At 38.8% G+C, this 22,681-nt stretch overlaps 1 protein-coding gene across 1 annotated transcript in view; it reads left to right on the forward strand.

Moving 5' to 3' along the window:
* Nucleotides 1-22,681, forward strand: part of bin3 (bridging integrator 3) — a 57,716-nt gene that overhangs the window by 15,042 nt on the left and 19,993 nt on the right. The window contains 5 exon segments of the mRNA XM_079638428.1: nucleotides 1,086-1,134; nucleotides 3,580-3,620; nucleotides 6,996-7,057; nucleotides 10,086-10,222; nucleotides 19,091-19,131. Coding sequence (XP_079494554.1) covers nucleotides 1,086-1,134; nucleotides 3,580-3,620; nucleotides 6,996-7,057; nucleotides 10,086-10,222; nucleotides 19,091-19,131 — 330 coding nt within the window.

Consider the following 22,681-nt stretch of genomic DNA (forward strand, 5'->3'; position numbering starts at 1 on the left):
ATTTATTCCCCTAATGTGGACTAAATGTTAAAATCTGCTGTACCACGGCAAAATCAATTTGTCTGGCCAGTGGCCATTATTCTTGCAGAATTTAAATTGATGAGAGAGTAAGATTGGACACCCCAAAATAATAAAGACGATATTTCTTGCAAATGCTTTGGTCTCCCTAGTTGCAGAGAAACACAAATATGAAGCACAACCAGAGTAGTCTGAGTTATGAATTAATGAGTGTTATGAGCTGATGCTTTTAAATGAGTCAAGAAATCAGTCTTGAACCCGCATGTTTGAATCGGTCTGAGGACTGACGGAATTGGTTGTGGTTCTCAACAAATCTTTATTTTTCATCAGCCCGAAATGAAAAGAGAACTGGTATCATGGTTTCTGTTATTCTGAAGACTTATGAAACTTAAATTAACTTAAAGTTTAAAGGAATTCAGAACATTTGGTTATTATAAATACCGATAGTAGAGTCACAATGGAACTGGAGCCATTTCTGAGGATAAACTCTGCGTTTATCTGTGTGTGTGTGTGTGTGTGTGTGTGTGTGTGTGTGTGTGTGTGTGTGTGTGTGTGTGTGTGTGTGTGTGTGTGTGTGTGTGTGTGTGTGTGTGTGTCCTGAACACCTGAGTCTGCACTGGCTCGGAGTGAATGTCCGTCTGCAGTAGCAGAGGTCAGGGAAGTGCATGTGTGTAAGATGTGCACATGTAGTAATAAGGCAGACCACAGGAAGACTTGTGGCAGCGGCGACAGCCACTTCTAATTACGCACATCCGCCTTTGATGGCTTCTGAGATGGAGTTATGTGGCCCATATATGAGAAGGTTTGATTTGCCTTTGGGGTTTTCATAGTGAACCTCAAAATTGTCTATGAAATACTTTGACCTTATGACCACCATGGGGGTTTTGTTGTTTTTAGTCACCAAAATCAGCCTTCTTTGAAATGTAAAAATGGACTGAGTGGAACTATGATGGAATTGAATATTATAAATTTTAGCCTAAATAAAATTAAAAATCAAATGTTTTCTTTATTCTTAAGGTGAGTTTAACTGTAACCTACCTTATAATTACGCATTTCTGTTTTCCTAGGATGCCATTCAAAATCGGACAGCCAAGGAAACAGATTGTTTCAAAAACGGTAAGAAATCCTCAGGATTTTCCTGTTCTTTTTCCCATGTTTTCTGTTTTCTGTGATTTTTTTTTTTTTGTGCCACAAAATGGAATCGCAAAAATAATGACTCGTTTCAAACAGGACTCTCAAACACAATATTAATATTTATTTTACACAATATTTACCTTCTATATTTTGCTATTAATTTATATTAAAACTTTATTCCATTTTGTTTTTGAATTGTTTTAGTGTCATAGGTTAAACTTTTGTTTTGATGGTCCACTTTAGTCATTCAAGTAACTTTGCAGCAACATGTCAACTAACTCATTAAGTATTAGTGGACTATTAGGTTAGGGTTAGTAGAATAAATTGACACGTTAGGTCATTATTATAGTCAGTAGAACGTATATTAGGGGACCTTTTAAAAAAAATGAACACAAGAGCAGACCATTAGTAACTTGTATTAATGTGCAATGCTTCGGGTATCAACTGTTTGCAGTTAATTATTAGCTCTACAAAAGAGCTTTTTATATGTAAACTGGTATTCCTATCACATTATTTTAATGTATTGTTTTAATAATAAAAACAGATTTGTAGCTCGAATAGGTTTACCTTTTACTACATGTTTTCTGCACAGGTGGATAGAATGCAACTGTGTTTTTTTTTTTTTTTTTTTTTTTTTACACTCCTATCCTTGGTTCTGGAAGTATTTTTCCTTATTCATTCCTCTTTTTTTTTGCTTCTGGACTGTTGCACTTTATAGTGTTTGCTATATCTAGAGACCAGAATATCATGGAGACTGGTAGGACTGCACGATATAAGGTTTTAGCATCGATATTGCGATGTGCACATCAGAGATGGCCATGTGCGATGTCAAGTATGTGTGATCTGTAGGAACCAGGCCCCACGGTTCAAAATGCACGTGATTCAGGGGGTCAAATGCAAAGTTTAACCATTATAGAGCTAAAGTTTATAATTTTTTTAAATCCTGGTTTTAGAGTTTTAATAATTTTAATGATTTTAAACCATTTGAGTGCAAGAAGGACATGGAAAATAAGTCAATTGGGAACCCGTGCTCTATTTTCTGTGCACACACACAGAGCCACGCACCTCATCCAAACACTGAATTATGTTCTCTTTCTCTTTTTGTGCTTGAATGGACACATGCACGCAAAATGGTGTCAAAATGCCCATCTCGGATAGTATCCTCATAAACACACACATCAGCTCTTAAAGTGACAGCAGCCTAAAATTCCCACTGCTGTCTGTCATTTATTTTAATAATACAACAAAAATGAACAATTTCTGTATCTGAATACTGTCATGAATTACTTACAAATAAAATAGTGACTTTTTTCTATTGTATTTATCTATGCTTGTAATTTGTTTATTATTTTTATGCAGATGTACAAAATCACACCAATCATTCTAGAATGATTAATTATTTTCTTAAATCTGGTGAAATTTTCACATCGCAATTCTATATATCGCAGAAAAACAAAATATTGCAATGTCAGTTTTTCCCCAATATCGTGCAGCCCTATGGGGTGTGATCTTTTGACTTGGGCCAGTATGCCAACACCCTGCAACACTGTATCATCGCGACGACCAGTTTTCTCAGGCACGTCCCACTCACATTTTCTTCCGCAAATGTAGAGGTCTAGTTTTCTAGTCCATTTGACTCCAGCGCTGTGGTTAGAGTTTGAGTCATTGTTTGAATAGATCAACTGTGAGTTCATAAGAGCCTCTCTGTTGTGGACACCGTACACTTGTGTGTCCGTAAGTGGGCGTCCTGATCTCTTCCTCATTTTTGAGAGGTCAATCAACATCATTTTTATTTTTTCCCCTCATCACCTCATTCCCTAACTCGCCTCCTTTCCTGTTACACCACACTTCCATGGTCACCCATGAGTGGGCAGGCCACAGGCCGGACACGCGGCTCTAAACGGGGTACCGACTGCCTGCCTTGCCAAATATTGTTTATTTACAGACTTTGCCCACCGAACCACAGGACAGGAACCCCTACTGCTGCAATTATGGCATCATTAACCCCCTACACACAGCGGTAGGGTGGCATGGACACTAACTAATGTGGCAACAGAAGGGCACTGCAATAATTACAGGACCTCCTGAAACTGCTGATTTCCAAATGAAAGATTTAGCTTGTTCTGTTTTCTTAATCTTTTTTCTTTTATTTGATCTCGTTGGCGTTCTTCAGAGATCTCGCCTAATGGCTAAAAGGTCCCAAACTGATATCCAACTCACCCTTTTCTTCTTGCATTATATCTATTGGCTTTATTCTGTTGTCTTACTTTTAGGTTCTGCAGCCATGTAGATCCTGTTTTTGTGATTACACACCCAATAGAGCTTGTATAAAACTAGAGCACTAGTTTGCCCACACACTTCTTTAAAGAGATCTATTTATCCATTCTTCTCGTTCCACTCTCATATCTCTCTACATGTTCTCCACAGGTTGAAAGGGACTTTGAGCGGGAATATGAGAAGCTCCAAAAGTAAGTTGACATGTCCGATGTTGTTTTTGTTTTTGTTTTTATTTTTATTCGATGTGTTCTGTTGCCCACAGAGCTTTGAATGTTTCAGAGTATCATTAGCTAGAGCGCAGCAAGCACTCAAATATATGTTTTTCCAACAAGAACTTACATTTAAAAATAGATCGACATTGGATCTGAAACCTTTTGATTTGATCAAAACCTTGGCGCCAGTCTAGGTTTTCCAAAGGATTGTTACATTGGTGACGAGACCCAATGAATTATTTGTTTCTCCCCAATCATGACAGAAGATAAGTGATTCCTGTATATGACACAATGCAAGTATGCTTACAGCGTTCTCAGCGCTCTAAATGAGAGGCTGACGAAAGTGCCTCGAGCCTTAATCCATATGTATTTTCATGCATAGACCTGTATGTACAGTGACTTTACTGGCCAGACTGTATAGACCATGTAATCCATAAATTCTGATAAATGTGAAGGGGGAAATCTCACCAAACCTCTCAATTTTTCATCCCAAAATTAAAAAAGAAAAATATTTTTAATAAAGAAATTGAAGCCTATTTTTTTCCCTAAATAAAACGACAACAACAATAAAACTACAAATAAAAAGTATAAAGTAGGCTATTTATTAAATAATAAATAAATAAACAACATAACGTTTTTCCTTTTTTTTTTTTTGGAACATTAATATCCATAAAAAATTACAATAAAGAATTTAAGTTTTTCATTGAAAACTGAAGAAATTGAAAATGTCTGAAACATTATAGTAATCTGAGTGTTTCATTCAAATGAAAATAATGTCTATATCTATAATTAATTATATAAATTAATGGGGGGGCAAAGAGATCTGGACATATTTTTGTGATATTCACCCCAGTATGGAGCAATTGAGTGGTTTTATGGAGCAAACTTTTTTTCACAGCTTTGTTTTGCATGCTTATCATATCCCTTTTCTTGTTGAATCAGGTCGGAGGTCGTCTGTAGAGATGTATGTGCTGACTAGCGCCTCACCTAACCATGTCGCCTTAGTTTCGTTTGTGTAGGTGGAGTCTCAGTCAGTACAAAGAGTTACAAACCATACATCACTTATACACAAGCACTTGTGGTGTGGGCACGGACATGTAGGGGCCTGAACTCTTGTCTGAGAGGGCCGCTCCTTTGGTTTGATTGCTATCAGAATACCTCACATTACGCAACCAAACACACCCAGAGAACGGGATGCCCGTTGTCTTCATGAAACTCTTTTGTGGTCCTCTTTTTGGGGGGTGCACTTCCCAGAGATTATTTCATGTTTTATGTATGAAATAAGGCTAAGTTATATTGATTTCAAATCTCATGAAGTAGGAAATAACAGCTAGTAGTGAAACATAAACACAATCAAATACATATGGTAATTATAGCTAAAACCTTACCCTAATACAATACAATAAAAAAACTGTGAAACGGGCCTCCGAATGCATTAAAGCAGTCCCTAATACTATTTTCTACAATTTCCAAAGCCGTTTTATGTGTTCATATGGATTCATATGGATTAATTTGACAAATTTGGGGTAGATGGACTTTCAATTGATGGGCAAAAAACTCAGGGTTCATTAAAAATGTTGATTTGTCTTTCGAAAATGAACGAAAGTCTTATTGGTTTAGAACGACATGATGCTGAGTAAACAACGACAGAGTTTTTATTTTTAGGTTAAAAACCTAATGGTTTGAGCCTAATAATATCCTTTACTCTAGTAAAATGAGGGGCTCACCTTCTTTATTAACTTGTCGCCGCACATTTTGGCATGAAAATTGACACTTTGTGCCAATAGGACTTGCATGTCGTCGTTGCATTATCGTTTCTCCTCCGTCTACCCCCCGTATTCATTCGTCAGAATGTGGGGGTTTGGTGCTAATGTGTTGGCTTGTAACCTGCGCTAACTCTAAATGCCATTCACATGTTAGAAGGAGGCGTGCTGCTAGCGTGTTCGCATGACAGCCGCCTGGAGCAGCTGGGCCAATGCTACTCTATTAGCACCTACCGTAATGGCCCCTTTATCTCGTCTTGTTAAGAGTCTTTCTTTTCATTTCTTGCCAGTTAACCATGATTCCCGCCACCTCCTCCTCTTTATCTCTTCAATTGTTTTTTTTTCGTGTTTTTTTTCTTCAGCATCCTGATATAAAGGTGATACATTTTCCCAACATTTTTTGTCCACCTTCATTTTCTTTGTAGAGCCAAAAAAACAAAACATTTTTTTTTCCAATTTCAGAAACGTTTCCCCCGTCCTCCGGTTTGCTTAATTGCTGTAATAAGTGCAGTGTGAGGTGCCTCAGGGGAGTCCCCCAGTCCGTGTCTAATTTTCCATCTAATTGATTATAATGAACAGCTCCCCCATCACAGCCGCAAACACACACTCATGCGAGCGCGAGTCGGATGCAATAGTGCGGTAATTGCAGTTGTTAACACCCCCAGCGGGTGTGAATGGATCAACACTGTGAAAGACCCTGTGAATGATCTCTTCTGCCTCTCAGGAAATGTTACTGTTTTACAGAAACATGAATGGATACTCACAGATGAGTGGATTAAAATAGATCCGGTTGTTTTATCTATGATTTAAGTATGATATGAGCAATAAATACTGTAGTATGATCAGATCACAGACAAGAATAGAAATGGTTCACTGCGAAGGTTTTTCAGCAGATAGTGGTGATTATTTCTTCTGCAGATACACCTAAATGATTCCTAAAATACCTTATTTGTGCTTTTTGTCAAGGAGAGATGTGCTGCTTATTTGCTTTATAAAGCCCTATAGGCTTATGTTGAAGAAGGGATGTGAACATCTTAAACTAGAAAATCACTGCGACTTGACGGTGGGCTTTCTTATACTCTGGCCACCGCCAGAACACCTTAGCTACTACAAAGCAATGCCCTGCCCTGTGTGTGTGTGCATGTATGTATAATTGTTTGTGTGTGTACATATGTAAAATATATGCATATACGACATAATGTGTTTATATATATATATATATGTGTGTGAATATAAATATCTACACACACACACATTGTTTTCATGTTTTATGGGGGCTTTCCATGAACATAAATGATTTTTATTCTGTACTCTGAGTCTGTATATTATCTTCCCTTACACTAACCCAACCACTAAACCTACCCATCACAGAGAACTTTATGCATCTTTACATTTTATAATTTATTATGATTTATAAGTGGTTTTCCTCATGGGGACCAAAAAATACCCCCACAAGAATTTTGGATTTTGCCATTTTTGACCAGTGTGTTCTTGCTGAATTTTCTTAAAAATGGAAGAAAAAAACTGGAAAAAATATTAATGTTCTTAATCTTAATTTTATTGATAAGCCCTCCTCCCCCTTTTGTTTTAGGTTGGAAGAACAGACAAAGAAGCTGCATAAAGACATGAAGAAAAGCACAGAGGCTGATTTAGGTTTGTGATTGTGATGATTCCCTGTTTGCTAATGTTGACTTGTCTAAATATAACTCCTCTCCACTCTGATATAATTGCTTTTACTGGTCATAAAGAAAGGATATCTTACCATTGTGTACAATTTTAAAGTCAATATAAGCTTGCATCAACACTAGATTGCACTGAACCGTCATCTATTTCACTTTTGTATTTTCTGCTCTGATATTTACAGATATTTGTAGAATTCAGTAAAATTGAATTAATTTTTTTAAAAGATGTATTACGGAGCTGAGTATTACACTTTAGGTCACTGATAGCATTATTAAAGGGTAAGTTCGGTATTTTACACTTAAAGCCCTGTTTACAGATCGTATCTGATGAAATAGAACGGTTAAGATTAAAATTTGGACACATGCTCCTGTCCCGAGAATTTTAGGTTTATTTCGCTTTCCCCCCACCTCCACAATGGTTGTCTATGTGCACTGGAACATTCCTTCCTAAAAACACATTAAACTTTCGTTTACAAAGACGTGAAACTCACCGAGTGGTCAGGGGTGTTCACTGATACGGTCCCAAAAAAAATCGCTGAAAAAGATGCTTTCCGACAGGTTTTATCGTAGTTTTTGTCCAACTCCATTGACTTGTATTGAATGTGCTGTGTGAGGCTCCGCCGCTTCTTCTTCTGCTTCTTCTGTGTATTCAATGAAATGCCAGGGGTTTGCTTGCAATTGGCAAAGGTGCATTATCGCCACCAACTGGGCTGGAGTGTCTATTGTTCAAGCTCTCAACGGAAGAATCACGGGTGTGACGTGTTTGGCAAAATAGGTCCACAAAAGCGAAATAAACCTAAAATTCTCGGGACAGGAGCATGTGTCCAAATTTTTATCTTAACCGTTCTATTTCATCAGATACGATCTGTAAACAGGGCTTTAAAGGAACACTCCGACTTTTTGGGACTTTAGCCTATTCACCTTATCCCCCAGAGTTAGATAAGTCCATACATACCTTTTTCATCTCCGTGCGTGCTATAAGTCAGTTTGACGCACCCCCCGCTAGCCTAGCTTAGCACAAAGACTGGATGTAAATGGTTGCAGCTAGCATACTAATCCAAATAAGTGACAAAATAACGCAAACATTTTCCTATTTACATGTTGTGATTTGTATAGTCACAGAGTGTACAAAAAACAAAGTCACATGAGACACAGACATATTTTAACCATATAAATACTGGGAACTATATTCTCTGAACTGAAGGCGAAGCACTGCTACTTGAGCGGAGTGATAACCGCAGCACCTGAGACGCGCCGTTGGTTTTGTTGACAGAAGAAACAACGGCGCGTCTCAGGTGCTGCGGTTATCACTCCGCCCAAGTAGCAGTGCTTCGCCTTCAGAGAATATAGTTCCCAGTATTTATATGGTTAAAATATGTCTGTGTCTCATGTGACTTTGTTTTTTGTACACTCTGTGACTATACAAATCACAACATGTAAATAGGAAAATGTTTGCGTTATTTTGTCACTTATTTGGATTAGTATGCTAGCTGCAACCATTTACATCCAGTCTTTGTGCTAAGCTAGGCTAGCGGGGGGTGCGTCAAACAGACTATAGCACGCACGGAGATGAAAAAGGTATGTATGGACTTATCTAACTCTGGGGGATAAGGTGAATAGGCTAAAGTCCCAAAAAGTCGGAGTGTTCCTTTAAGTGTAAAATACCTAACTTGTCCTTTAAAGGGATGTCTTGGATTCAATAAACCCAGATTGAGACATTGTATTATTTTTATTTGTGCAGGTATTAAACATTGTTCAGTTTGATTTTAAACACTGCAGAGTAAAAAGAAAACCCACGTTTGTCTATGTACAGTAGATTATCTTCTGGAGAAACTGGACATCATACACTTAATGACTGAGGATCACACACTTCTAGTCATTTCAAAAACAAGAAACTCGCATGAAAATGTGCACATTGTTGCTAGGAGATTAATGACAAATGATATCAATATGTGTTCTATAATCAGCTCAAAATATAAAACATCATTAATATCTTCTGAGTTACAGTGAGTAACGTGCCACACATACATGGCTCAGTTGCACTTGCTCCATCAGTCCTTCACCACATGGAGGCACATCAGCGGTGTATGTGCATGTTACGTATCAACAGACATGGACCTTTTGTCTATAAGTTAACAAAAGTATATTGAAATGCTTCCCGTGCGTATCGGCAGGTCAGAAATATTTTGAATCTGTAAGATGCCAGGCAAAACTGAACAAAAAGAACAAAGATTTCCAGCGCCGCTCCACAACTTTGTGCCGTGCAGGTTGGAAGGGGTCGTTAGAGAGTTGACGGAGATGATGAATATTCACTAAAGAGCTCTGATCGTGTAGTGATGCCTCAATAGTGCCAGCGCCAATTACAGTCCGTCGCCTTCTTTGCCAGAGCTGCTTAAAATCAGAATGCTGATCAGATGAGCACGTCAGCGTCAATCCAGATCAGACGCACACGAGGCAGGAAGCCAGATAAAACATCCAGCCCTCGACACCCCACAGCCCAAACACAGGAAAGACTTGATTTACTTTAGATAATTGGGGCAAAGTCAAGAAAGAAGGTGAAAGTTTCTTCATTTCGGTCCCTGTATGATGAATATGGATGTCTTCCAGTTTATATTTGAGAGCTATGATACACATTCATATTGATATGACATATCAATGATATTATTATGATATAATAATAGGCTATAGCATTTCTGCAAACCCACGGCAGTAATAGTTTCAACATCATCATTGTTTTATATTATGTTATTCATGGTTTAGGGTACAAATAAACAAGAGTCCCATTTTGTCATATGTTTAAAACCACTTAGCACTCTTAAGTACTTGCCACCTTTGCAGATAGTGACTGCTGATCTTTTTAAATCATTATTCTGTTTGTAGATGACATGAAGTCCCGCTGATAGGGGGGAAAATGGACTGTTCAGACATTTTTTTTTCTGCTGTTGTGGCCATTCCTTTGTTTTTCGGATAAATGCTAACTGGTTTTGTTTGTTTTCCAGCCATGTCTAAAGCAGGAGTGAAGATCTCAGGGGACTTGTTGGGTAATCCGTTGTGTGAGCAGGATCAGGCTTTCCTTGAATCCATGAACGCTCTGGATACAGCCATGAAGAGAATGGATGCGTTCAATCAGGAGAAGGTGAGATTTCGTTGATAAAGAACAATGTTTCCGGATCAAGATTTCTGTGCCCCCGATCCGAGTCATTTAATATTGAGTGTCTGCCAATACCAAGCCCTGATCCGATACTTGTATTTTCCTAGTGCTTAGTGCACACTTCAAGTACATTGGATTGATTTTAATAACTTTAATGTATACAGCGGTAGGGGCTCAGATGAAAATAAATTAATAAATGGCATCTATCAGTACAGAGTAATTCCAGCATAACAATTGTTACAGTAATTATATGTATAGGCCTACATTATTTATAAGACAGTGGTAGATGCAAACATCTGCTACAATGGTAGAGCTTTTAAATAGACTGGTCAATTATGAATGTGGGACTACTGACATAAACTTCTTGCATTTTATATGTACAATAAGCAGAGATATAAAAAAATATATGGATATGGTTAGAAAGCATGAAGATTGCGGTGCCAGAATGCCAATCTGTCAGTCCGAAGCAAGATGCAACCCATAGCAACGTGTAAATTAATTACTTTTGAGTGACACAAAAGTACCCATCAAACATGCTTAACATAGAAGCGTGTGTGTGTGTGTGTGTGTGTGTGTGTGTGTGTGTGTGTGTGTGTGTGGCACGATACAACAAACATCACTGGTTTTAACGAGTCACACACATTTGAGCTTCTTCTTTTCCTTTTATTGGCAGTTTGCTAATCACGGTTGCCAGGTCTGTGCTACAAAAGTAACCCAATGGCCAGTCAAAGTAGCCCAAACATTTCTCCATCGGGAGGCCGAATTCTCCACTGAATTTGTTCATCTGGGGGGTGTTTTGGGTGGGTGGGGGTGGGCGGTGGTGGTGGCTGGAGAGCTGGAATCGTACGTACGGTGGTGGAAATCAACACGCGGAAAAAAAGATTATTAAAAAAAACGTAAGTAGCCCAATTCTGCGGGAAAACCACGGACTTGGCAACATTGTGTCAAACCTACTTGAAGGTGCTTATCGTCACCTTCTACACGACACCTGCGTGACCGTTGACGGAAAATAAAGGCTTAGGATAGCCGATACGATCAGTTAAAAAATGCTTAATCTGAATTTTGAATCTTCTGAAAATAATTATGTTAAATTATAAATGCTTCGTATATGTTGTCATTCCCATTTATCTCAGAATGTATTTTGAAATCTGCCATTTTGATGGCTAATACGTGATTGGTTCAGCTGACATTTTTATTATATTTTAGCCTGATGTGGAAATGCCAGTCGCGGGTTTGTGGCGTACTTCCATTGTTTTTTAGTTTTTTTGGGACAGGCTTGTGATCAGATACAGCCAATGACCGCTTCGGTGCGCTCATTATTATTTTTGTTCACATACATTGTGTTGGCCAATATGTATTAGGCTTATACTGACACCTAGTTATGTGAATGCAGCATCACACACATATTTTGAGTTACCGATACGGTTGTGTCAGTGTTTGCAGTCAGCTATGATGTTTATTTCATTAACGAAAGTGTCCTGTACCGATTAATATTCAGCTGATCTCAAAATGTATGATCCCATGAGGCGACCCGCTCCATGTAAAAAATATGATATGACTGTAATCTTATGTAAGTTAACGTTTTCCTTAAGTACTATTCAGTTCTTTGGGGCTAAAACTTTTTAATGAGGGAAAAGTTACTTTTTTCCATCTTTAAATATCATATGCTCCGCCCCCACTTCGACCAGAAGTATTCGGGCTTTGTAAGCTGCTTCTTATTAGGCAGTGATACTTATTTGCATAATAAGCAAGTGAATGTAAGACATGTTTATGTTTTAAGCGTATACTGCCGCCACTAGATCTGGCTTACTCACCTCTAGTCCCACACAGAATCTGTACACTTTTTATCTTTCCATATTTCTGTTCTAATTGTGGGGGGGAATCAGTGGAATTCTGCAGATTGGATTTCATTATGGTAAAATATGTTTGTGTGTACTGCACTGAAAGTACTGCACTTGTATTGGTAACTAAAAGCATGATCAAATTAGACAAAACATTTAATAAATGTCCTCACACATCCCCAAAAGCTCACATTTACACTCCCTCAACTAGGGATGAGCCCGAAGCCTAAATCCAAATTCGGAAATGCACGGAAAATGAATAACGCATTCTAAGGAGCCTCTAAAGGGACATAGTTAGGCTTGCTGCAGTAATCGGTTACATTACAGTATTGTTTGTATAGGCTACCCAGTTTTCTGACAAATATTATGATTAAATGGTGTATAACGTCGCATCTAAAATGTACAAGAAAATTATTATTTAAAAAAACAAAAAAAACATTTTGAAGCGTCCTGTGAAATCCATGAATGAAATCTGTTCTGCACGATCCTCTTGTTTGTTAACATTCATTCAGACTGGGGAGAGAGGAGCTGTAATAATGTTAAATGTGTGAAAGATAGTGTTTTTTGAACAATCAAGCATGAAAGCATATTCTAGTACACCCCAAAAACAAATTCAAGACTTTGTAAAAGGGCATAATAGGACCCCTTTAAGAACATCCAGGGTTAAGTATCATATGTTTAAGGGGACGGTGGTGATGACCAGTGTTGGGGGTAACGAGTTACAAAATAACGGATTACAGTAACGATATTACTTTTTTGGGTAACGAAGTAAAGTAACGCATTACACTAAAAATATCAGTAACTATACTACTTTACTAGACTATAGGAACGCGCTTTCCTGCGTTACCCAAGCCGTGTTTGCATGTGTGTAAAGCTCTGATCTGTCGAAGTGGTGCGTGCACGCCTGTGTGTGTGTGCTTGCCTGAGCACCGTTGCCATAGAGATCGATTTGAGTGACGTAGCTGCTGGTGCGAAGGACAGAGAGGAATGGAGATGGAGACGGAGACGCGAGTTTCGGCCAGTGGCGATATTCACATTACTTTCAGTTTTTTGCCCGAAAGGACAAAAATATTTGCCAGAAATTCACTCTATGCCCTGGCAGGCAAGTACTGGCCATCGGGACTACCGGGAGATTCACGGCTTTTTGGGCCGATCCGATGCATCTAAAACTTTTTTGTTCGTTTGTCTTAACGGCTCATAAAACTCGTACATCGGCGGCCCATTCGTTTTGTTTTGCTTAATTGGCGGCGCTGGGTAAGTGCCGGTGTAATGCATTGGTTAAAAAAAGTCAGCGTTAGTTTTTTTTCTGACAGAACGGCCCATGAATCACGTAGATTGGCCCATTGGTTATTTTCTTGATTGACACTGGATTGGCCCAATCACATCTTTAAACGCCTCCCCCTTTGGGCTTTGATCGAGCGTGCAGTGTCAGTGTATATCGGTCAAAATCTCTTATATACGGTCTATGGTCAAAATACAGATGGAGAAGAAAGTTTCAGTTTTGCAGTTTCCGTCAAAATAAAATATAATGTTTATCTCTGTCCAGCCCTGATCATGTGTCTACCACCACGGACATAATCCTGTTGTTTGTAGATTTTACAGTGAGGCATATTTCTTTGTGCAGAGAGGGATATTGTTATTTTATATGGTTTTACATGCCATTTTTATAGGCTACATTTATAAACACTATGCGGACATGCAGGCTAAGTGATGATAGGGCTATGTTTGTCCATGTATCTACACGGTAAATTAAGAAACGGGAAAGTAAAGTAATAAGTAGTGAAGTTACTTTTCAAATGCAGTAACTAGTAAAGTAATCTCATTACAATTTACAGAAGTAACTAGTAACTAGTAACTAGTTACTTTTTTTGAGTAACTACCCCAACACTGGTGATGACTCAAACATTTTATGGGTTTAAACCTAAAACCTTTGGTTATCCATCCAAATGATTCCAGACTATTTCAAACCACCCTCAGAGATTGTTCTCAACTTGACCCAGAGTTTACCGCAGCGCTCATGGCGTGAGAAGCTTAAAAACAGCAAGACTTGAACAACGGGTCTTACGGTGCAGTCACATTTACTGTTGTGTGCAAATTTTCACAGCGAAGTAATCAATGTCATTTTGCACTAGGGTTAGGCCTAATGATTTGGGTTCAAGTTGTACTCACAAATTTGCCACGTTGACTAATTGAAATCCGCTTTGTTTGCCAAATTGACCAACAATTCGCTAATGTGACTGTATATATTTCAAATACCTGAGCAATCCTCCTCCCCCAAATAATATAATATATAATATTTTTGTTCGTCTTCCCAATAGCCGTCCATATGAAGCAAAGTTGGTTAATGTTTATGTACAACTTCATCTCTGTTTCATCTCAAAAATGAACCATAGACCAACTTCATTTCTGCCTTGCAACACCTTCTAACCCAGTGTTTATTTTCAACTTTTGGCCGAGAAAAATAGTTGTGTTTCTGACTTTGGCAGAAGTACGTTCTGTCTTCCCTCCAGCAGATTGGGTATGAGTAAGTTTTTCTCACAGCAGACCCCACGCCCTTCCACACTCAGCGTGCACATGCATCTTCAAATGAGTCCCATCTCTGCGTTGCTATCTTCTGTTTCCTGCTGCTGCTCACACTGATCGTTGTCTTTTCCCTCTCATTTCCCCACATTGGAGTCAGTCCTTTCTTTTGAAAGTGGTTAAGAGCCCTTAAGCGATACGCTCAGCACTGACTGCATGTCAGAAGAGTAGCGCTCATCTTCTCTGGTCTATCGCCTACAACCTCCGCCCTGGAAACTGGGTCCATCACGTGACTCAATGCATTGAGCTCTATGGGGTGAAACGCCAAGCCGCAGCACTGCTCCCAGCGGGAAGAGTTATAACATGATGCTTACAGCAAGCATTATAACATGATGCGCGATTTCTACTTTGACACATTCTGCTGACCATTCAAAGCTCAGCTATTTACTTTTACTGTAGATAATTGAAGGCTAATTATGACTTTTAGTCAAGTCACCTTCATTTATATAGAGCTTTTAACAATATAGATTGTTCCAAAGCAGCTTTACAGAGATAATAGTAAATTTAAGTAACCGAGATTGTTTTGGCTTTACAGCAGCTCTAGAATAAAGTTATTGTCCAGCTAAAGTTAGTTCTGATTGATTCACTTCTGTCGCAATGATCATTAGTTATTGCTAACACGACACCGTTCTAACAGAAAACCCTTAATGTGATCCGGCCGCTCATTTGCACAAAACACTGCCTGGTGGCTCGAGAACGCAAACCATGACATAGGTTCCTAGTACACGGCTTGAAAAATGTATAATACAGAATTTTTAGCACTTCCGCATAGCCACGTGAACCGGTTTTATCCCGACAACGTTTTATCTGTACAGAGGTGAAGGGAAGGAGGCCTTCACAGGGGAGAGACTAGTTGACACTTCAGGACTGCGTTGTCGTCGTGTCCTGGCGCAGGTCCTTCATCAGATCCGGATACGGCCTGGATACGGCGGACTGAGGTAAACCTCGGGATAAACAGAGAGGCTAATATTAGCGTAGACGTCATGCTTCTTATGAAGAAGTGTTCCCGGTGTTTCCCCTTTTAGGGGAAATACACAGTTTTTTTTATGCATCACACCTTTTATCTGTTCTAAGATCGGATATGTTACCCAATACATTAGCATGTCTTGTCAGTTATATCCAATGTCTTGGTGTGTTGTTTATGACAATCTTGAGAGGTTAGTGTACCCAAAAAGGAAAATGCTGTTGTTATTGACGTTTATCCTTCATGCAAATCCAAACCCACACAACTTTCTTCTGTGCCAAAAAATTACTGGTTCATAGTGACCAATAATCTACAAAAAATTGCAGCATCATCACCATAAATCATCATAAAAGTAGTCAATCTGACCTTTTCTCTGTTTTCCAAGTCCAGTGAATTTATATTGCAGCTTTCTGTGAGAAACAGACTGAAATATAAGTTGTTATTCACTGATAATCTTTCTTCCAGTCAGATGTTAATTCCACAACCAATGCAACCAGGTCATTTTAATAAACTGGCGGATACTCACAAATTAGACTGATTTGTTAATGATTCATTCACTGATTCAGCGTTCTCGTGTTCACAGCTCGCTAGAAAGGAAGATTTCCTGTGAATAATGACATAAATTTCAGTCTCGGGTTATCATGCGACTTCAGAAAAATCTTTTTTTTGTGAGTACCTTTTGTTCCTAAAACCTTATTTTGTTAATCTGTCTATCTACATGATCCCCCATTTACACGATACAAATATATTCTTTTGTTGTCCTGATGAGATTCACAGTAATTTACTCCATATTTTCTGAATGTGGTTGCCGTCAGCTGATAATCAAAGCCAACAATAGTTGATCAGTCAAACACGTCGCGGATGCAAACCCGCCAGTGTAAAACACACACCACGAGTGCCTCTAGCTGTAATGCAATCCGCAGATCTCAGAAATAGCAGATTGAAGCCTGATGCAAATATCCTTGCTCTCCGCTGACCCCTCTGTCAGATTCACCAAAGCCAAATGCTTTCCACAGCGCTCTCCTCTTCGCCTGAGCACCGTTCTCTCATACTCTACTGTATGGGCACTTGGCAGGCGAACGGCGCTCTATCCGTGGGCGACTAGAGATGTTAGCACAGCTGATTTTTCAGCTCTGCATTTTGCAGTGTGCTGGTGTGAATTTCCCTCCTTAGGATGCTTGAATGGTTAATAAGACTTCCATGAATCACATAGCAAACCTGCAAAAACTCCCCCTGTTCTTCAGATTGAGAGGTTTTATCACGGTAGCCAAGCAAATCATATTTGTGTTATATAAAGATAACTAAGCCGTTGTCTTAGCTCTCAGTCGAGGGTAAGATGGATTGCCCCGGGGTGGATACAAATAGGCAGGGAAATGTTATGATAATAAGTGTAGCTTCATTTTTAGGCCTGCACTGGGTATTTTTAAGTCATGTTTTAGCAGCTTTAAGGCTCTAGAGACTTTAATGCTTAATAACTAGCAGCCATGATGGTGAGGAGGAATATCGATTTTTCCAGGGTTTGTATGCATTGTATGTATTTTGGGGTGTTATGTATTGTGTGTGCGGTTGATCTCTGGCCCCTGATTCACACACACTCTCACTGGAGTGTTTTCCTCAGGCTGTTCTCTCATCATATGGATATACTTCCCCATCATTCCCACCATCTACTATATATAATATATATATTATATGTTTAGATTTTATTAATACGGAGGTTACAGTAAAAAGACATGCTTTCATTTAAATCTGCTACTTTTCAAATGCCTTCAAAGTATATAATTAAAATATTTATTGCGTTCAAATAAGTGATCAGTTTTTTATACAGATAATATATGTCATGGTTATTGTCGGTTCCACCACACCAAGCAATTCTGTTGTTTAATAAAACTTTTTCAAATAAAGTTTAATTAGGTTAGTGTACTTTCAGGAGACAACAGTGTCAGTGAAGAGCATGTTTGAGATTAAATATTAGATATGTGATGAATATAGAAAATAAAAATCGAGGTAAATATCACTGAGGAAATTTATTTCACTGAATTGATTTATGTTTGTTTAGGGTTTATACTAATTTATGGTATGTGGTTTACAATAATGTATGTTAAGACCAGAAACATTTATTAAAGTAAATTCATTTATTTATCTAAGGTTAGCCTTAACCCTTTAGGGTTAATATACAACTAACAATAAGTTTACAATGATTTATGTCAAAACCAAAACAAATTTATTTGTTTGTTTGTTTGTTTGTTTTGTTAGGTTTAGGGTTTACAACTACATCTAACCACAATCATACAACCATAAACATTTGTTAAGAAACTAAATTGGGTCAGTTATTATTTATTTATAGTTAGGTTTAAGGTTAATGAACAACTACAACTAACCCTCAGTTTACAGTAATTTGTTAAGATCAGAAACATTTATTGAGAATGTAAATTGAGTCTATTTATCAATAAGACATTTAGTCTTGCCACCACTTTTTTTGTTTGTTTGTTAAGGCTATTTTTGAGTTTGTGTATTAAAGTAGTAATTTGAAAGAAGGCTAGCTCGTCTTTAATGAATCGTTGCGCTCTGGGGTCGAGATGTGTTTGCTCTCAGTGACTGACTCTGCTCTGAATAGCGAGTGAGTTGTCGATTAGCTCCATAAGCTGCAAGCCTCTGATGGGCCTGTCAACTTGTGCTCTGGTTTAGCGTTCCCTGTTTGCTCTCTTCTTGCAGTGTTTGCCAGGTTAGGTTAGCATTCTGTCAGCCAACCACATCCTATTGACATCTCAGATCTGCAATGTAAATGATGTTTTGCAAGTTTAAGATTTTAATTGTGTGGCAACTTTTAGGACTTTGTTGGTTTGGGGCTTGAGGCGGCAATGCGACTTTCGTTTACACCCATTTAACTCAAACACCCCCCCTTCCCTCCTCTCGTCTCCTCTTCCTCCCCCTCCTCTTCTCTTCTCCTCTCCAGCCCTGACACCACATGGAGGAACGAGGGGAATATAAACTGTTATTGTTAAAAATGTTTGTTTGCAGAAGAACTTTCATCTTGTACGGCGGCCCACCCTCTTCAGCGTTTTCAACCGCGCTTTCATGTGCCGTCCCTCGACGATTCCTGCCTTTTGTATTCACTGCTCGATTAATATTCACGTCTTTTTCGCTGCCTTCCTCAGGCCAGGAGCACAATAAAGAAACTGCGTCACAAACTTTTCCTCCATACTTCTCATTTGAGCGGCAAACGCGCTTCGCATTGATAGGGAAGGGGCGTCAGCTGTTGATCTTCTAAACGTGGGGGTCATGTCATATCCTGTTGCCAATTAGCTTCACTGAGAAGTTTTTTGGATGTCAGTTATTTATTTATTTATTTTGATTGTTTTGTTGTGTTCGACCGTAATTATCAATGTAATTTATTTTGATGGTTGTCATTCAGCTATTAGCGATTCATCTTTTTCAGCTAATATGTGTGTTTTTTTTCTGTCTTTGCAGGTCAATCAGATTCAGAAGACTGTGATCGACCCTTTGAAAAAGTGAGTGCTCGTTTTGCTTTTTATCGAACAATTTTCAAGGAGGTTCTGTTCCAAAAACTAGTACACAGATTAAAGCGATGCTCCAGCATTTTTTAATTCTCTCATCATTTACTCGCACTAATGCCACCCAAGACTTTCTTCTTCTGATTAACACAAACTAAGATTTTTTTGAAAAATGATCCATCTCTGTGAGCCCATATAATGCAAGTGAATAGATGAATTGAATATTGAAACTCCAAAAATCACATACAGCCGTCATGATGGTAATCCATAAGATGAATCAATGTCTTCTGAAGCGGAGCCATTTCCAAACAAAACATCAATAACAATCACAAAAAAATCATATTTTTCACTTATTTAGCTATAAACCATTGCCGGATACACATTCACAATAGAGGTCGACTTGACATAAATGGTGGTCGACCTGTATAGATATTTTGGTGGCCGATGGCACGACTTTATCAAACAAACAGCAAACCTCATCAACGATGGTTATAATTAAAAAATGACGATATATCGGTTGACATAAGCGGAAGTGCAGAGGACGTCACTTCTCACGTGAGCTTCAAGATGCATTTGTCACGCTTCACAACACACTTATTTTTTTTAGAGAATGGCATCGTTAGCTTAGTGACATGAGAACATCAAACTAGGCTCAATTCTGAGTCTTAACCAGACACGATGCCATAAGATATGATTCCAGCAACAAGCAATTTGTCCGTCCACACCAGATGAGATCCGACAAAATCAATCAAAAATCACAACCAATCAGAAGAGAGTATGGGCGAATCTCTCTGCAAACGCACTGCACTCGCAAGCGAATGGATAAGTACACAATCAAATTCAGAAATATTACATCATTTTAACATTATTAATACGCGTACAGAGTGACTGAATCAATCTTCGTCATATACACTTGAGTTCACAGTGTGAACTTTCTGGTTTCTTTTGTTTTATTTTTTAGATCTGAGGTAAATTTTCCGTTGTCGTTTTCAGTATGGTTATAAAGTGCACATAAAATGATATACAAACTCAGATTGCATTTTTCTAACATTAAAAAAAGCCCATAATCAGTACCTGAGATTATTATTGTCATAGTGTGTTGTTGTTCGAGCCGTGACATCAGACAAATGGAAACCGTTTCTAAAGGTGTGTTCACATTTGGCAGGTTTGTTTCGATTAAAACGAACTCTGCTCTGTTAGTGTTAGTATTTAGTGTGAACGCTGCGATCCGAACCCTGGTGCGCACCAAACAAGCGGACCGAGAACCACTTTTTCAGGTGTGGTTCGATGCAACATGGACCATAGACATCTTAATGAACCAAAAACAGGATGTGATGTCACAAGATGCGACCCTAAAAAGGACCAGAAAGCTCAAGAATATCTGGTTGTTCTTGTCATAGTTTTGATGTTGCCCAGTGGGATGGTTGTCTGGACAAAAAGAACCAAGATAACTGAATTGCAAGTGTGAACACACCCTATAATAGAGAATCCCTTGTCACTCATTGGACAGAAACTCCGATTAACATGGAAAAGACAGCTTTTATCGCATCACCTCGCGTCTGGTGGACATTGTGTTTAGTCTAATGAGTAAAGCATTGTGTGTCAGGTGTGCTTTCGTTTGGGTTAGTGTGCTGCCTATGTAGGGAGACGACAGTGAGGCAGCTCAGGATTTAGAGCAGAGCTGTTTTGTCTGTCATTTGTTTCAATCTTTTTTTTTTTTTATTCCATTGGAAGGTTAAATATTTTCCAAATGAGACATTATCTTCAGCTGAACATCTGTCCTGGAATAGATTATGCCGTTTGAATCACAGTTGCATTGACTGTCCATATATGCGTGATCTTAAGTTAGTTTTGAATGCTGGCTGGAGTTATGTTATTGTCTTTAAACACCTGGAATCAATTTGCGTGTCCTCGGTGGAAAAAATCTGTGGTTGTTCTTTTTCAGTCGGAACTGATGTGTTTATTGCATAAAACAACTACAGCCAGGCTTCTGCAATTAATAAATATATCGAAGGTGTGTTAATGACTCTCTTTCAGGTCGCCAGACTTCCTCTCAGCTGCGCACATTAAAAGAGCAGAGCGTTATATGAGACATGGTCTGACGGCTGCAGGTCTGTCCTGAATGAAAGAGTGTGTCTGGAGGAAAGTTTATTTGGCTGTCCGCCCCTCCACTCCTCTCTCGCCCCCATGAGTGCTATTCCATGCCTCGTTCTCTCGTGGGAGGAGCCGGAACAGGAAGCAGGCCTTAACGAGCGACTAGGAAGAGGAGACACTCCTTACAAACGTGTGTGTGTGTGTGTGTGTGTGTGTGTGTGTGTGTGTGTGTGTGTGTGTGTGTGTGTGTGTGTGTGTGTGTGTGTGTGTGTGTGTGTGTGTGTGTGTGTGTGTGTGTGTGTGTGTGTGTGTGTGTGTGTGTGTGTGTGTGTGTGTGTGTGTGTGTGTGAGGATTCTTGGAGGAAGTTCTTGCTCTACTTTCGTTCCTAAAGGATGTACTGATTTGTGTTCAATTATGTAAAAAATAATTATATTTGTTTTTATTACTTAACAATTCACCACAAAGAGGGTTTGGTCTCTATCCACTCTGGTGAAAGCCGTGTGTGTAAAAAAACGTGAGACGAGTCATAGGAAGATGGATAGAAAGTACATTCTGGTGGGGTGTGTGTTGTGAAATGTACATGCAGTTGTGTGTGTGTGTGTTTGGTGGCAGGACGGAATGGTTCTCATTTCCGCTGGATGGTGGGTGTGTGGCGGACGTGTGTGTAGGCTCTTACCGTGGCCTCAAGCCCAGAAACACACACACTCATGTACACGCAAATACTATGAGCACAGAAGAGCCTTTAAACAGCAGAGCAGCATACCCACTGTCACACACACACACACACACACACACACACACACACACACACATTCAAACTTACAGCTGACCACTTCTAAATATGACTGCTTGGAAATGACATAGTCTTGAGTGAATCTCACAATTGTTGAAAAATATCGAGATCATATTTCTCCTCAAAACCAAAAGAATCAGTAAAGATTTCACAGCAGAAAGACACGCAAAACATGTCCCTTCAGGTCGTGGTTCACAATTATTCTACATGGCCTTTTACTTGCCAAAAAAGTATGAACTTTCAATCAGATGACAGAAGGCATGGTGTGCAACAGGTTTTTCAGCAAAGTTGTGATCATGTTGATACAGTAATGATAAATATGATAGGGTTACGATGCACAGAGTGATTTACAAATGCAGATCATGAAAATGATATTTTGCTTTAAATAAATAGTTTTTTAGGACCATCAGTATGTTGTTAGTATTATTTTGTAGCATTGTGACACTAAGTTATGTATCATCTTAGTTTTGTTGTTGTCAGTTATGTTCATTGGGGTTTTATGTTAATTTTGTGTTGTTAGTTTAATGTTTGTTGTATTATGTTAGTGTTGTGTGTGTTATCACAATGCTGTTTTGTATTTGTGTGTATGAGACTGTGCACCTGCATATGTTAATGTTTCTCTCAGCTTGTGGAAAACACTTTTATTCATCATGTGGCTT

The sequence above is a fragment of the Phoxinus phoxinus genome (genome assembly GCF_949152265.1).
Source record: "Phoxinus phoxinus genome assembly, chromosome: 15".
NCBI classification, from domain to species: Eukaryota; Metazoa; Chordata; class Actinopteri; order Cypriniformes; family Leuciscidae; genus Phoxinus; species Phoxinus phoxinus.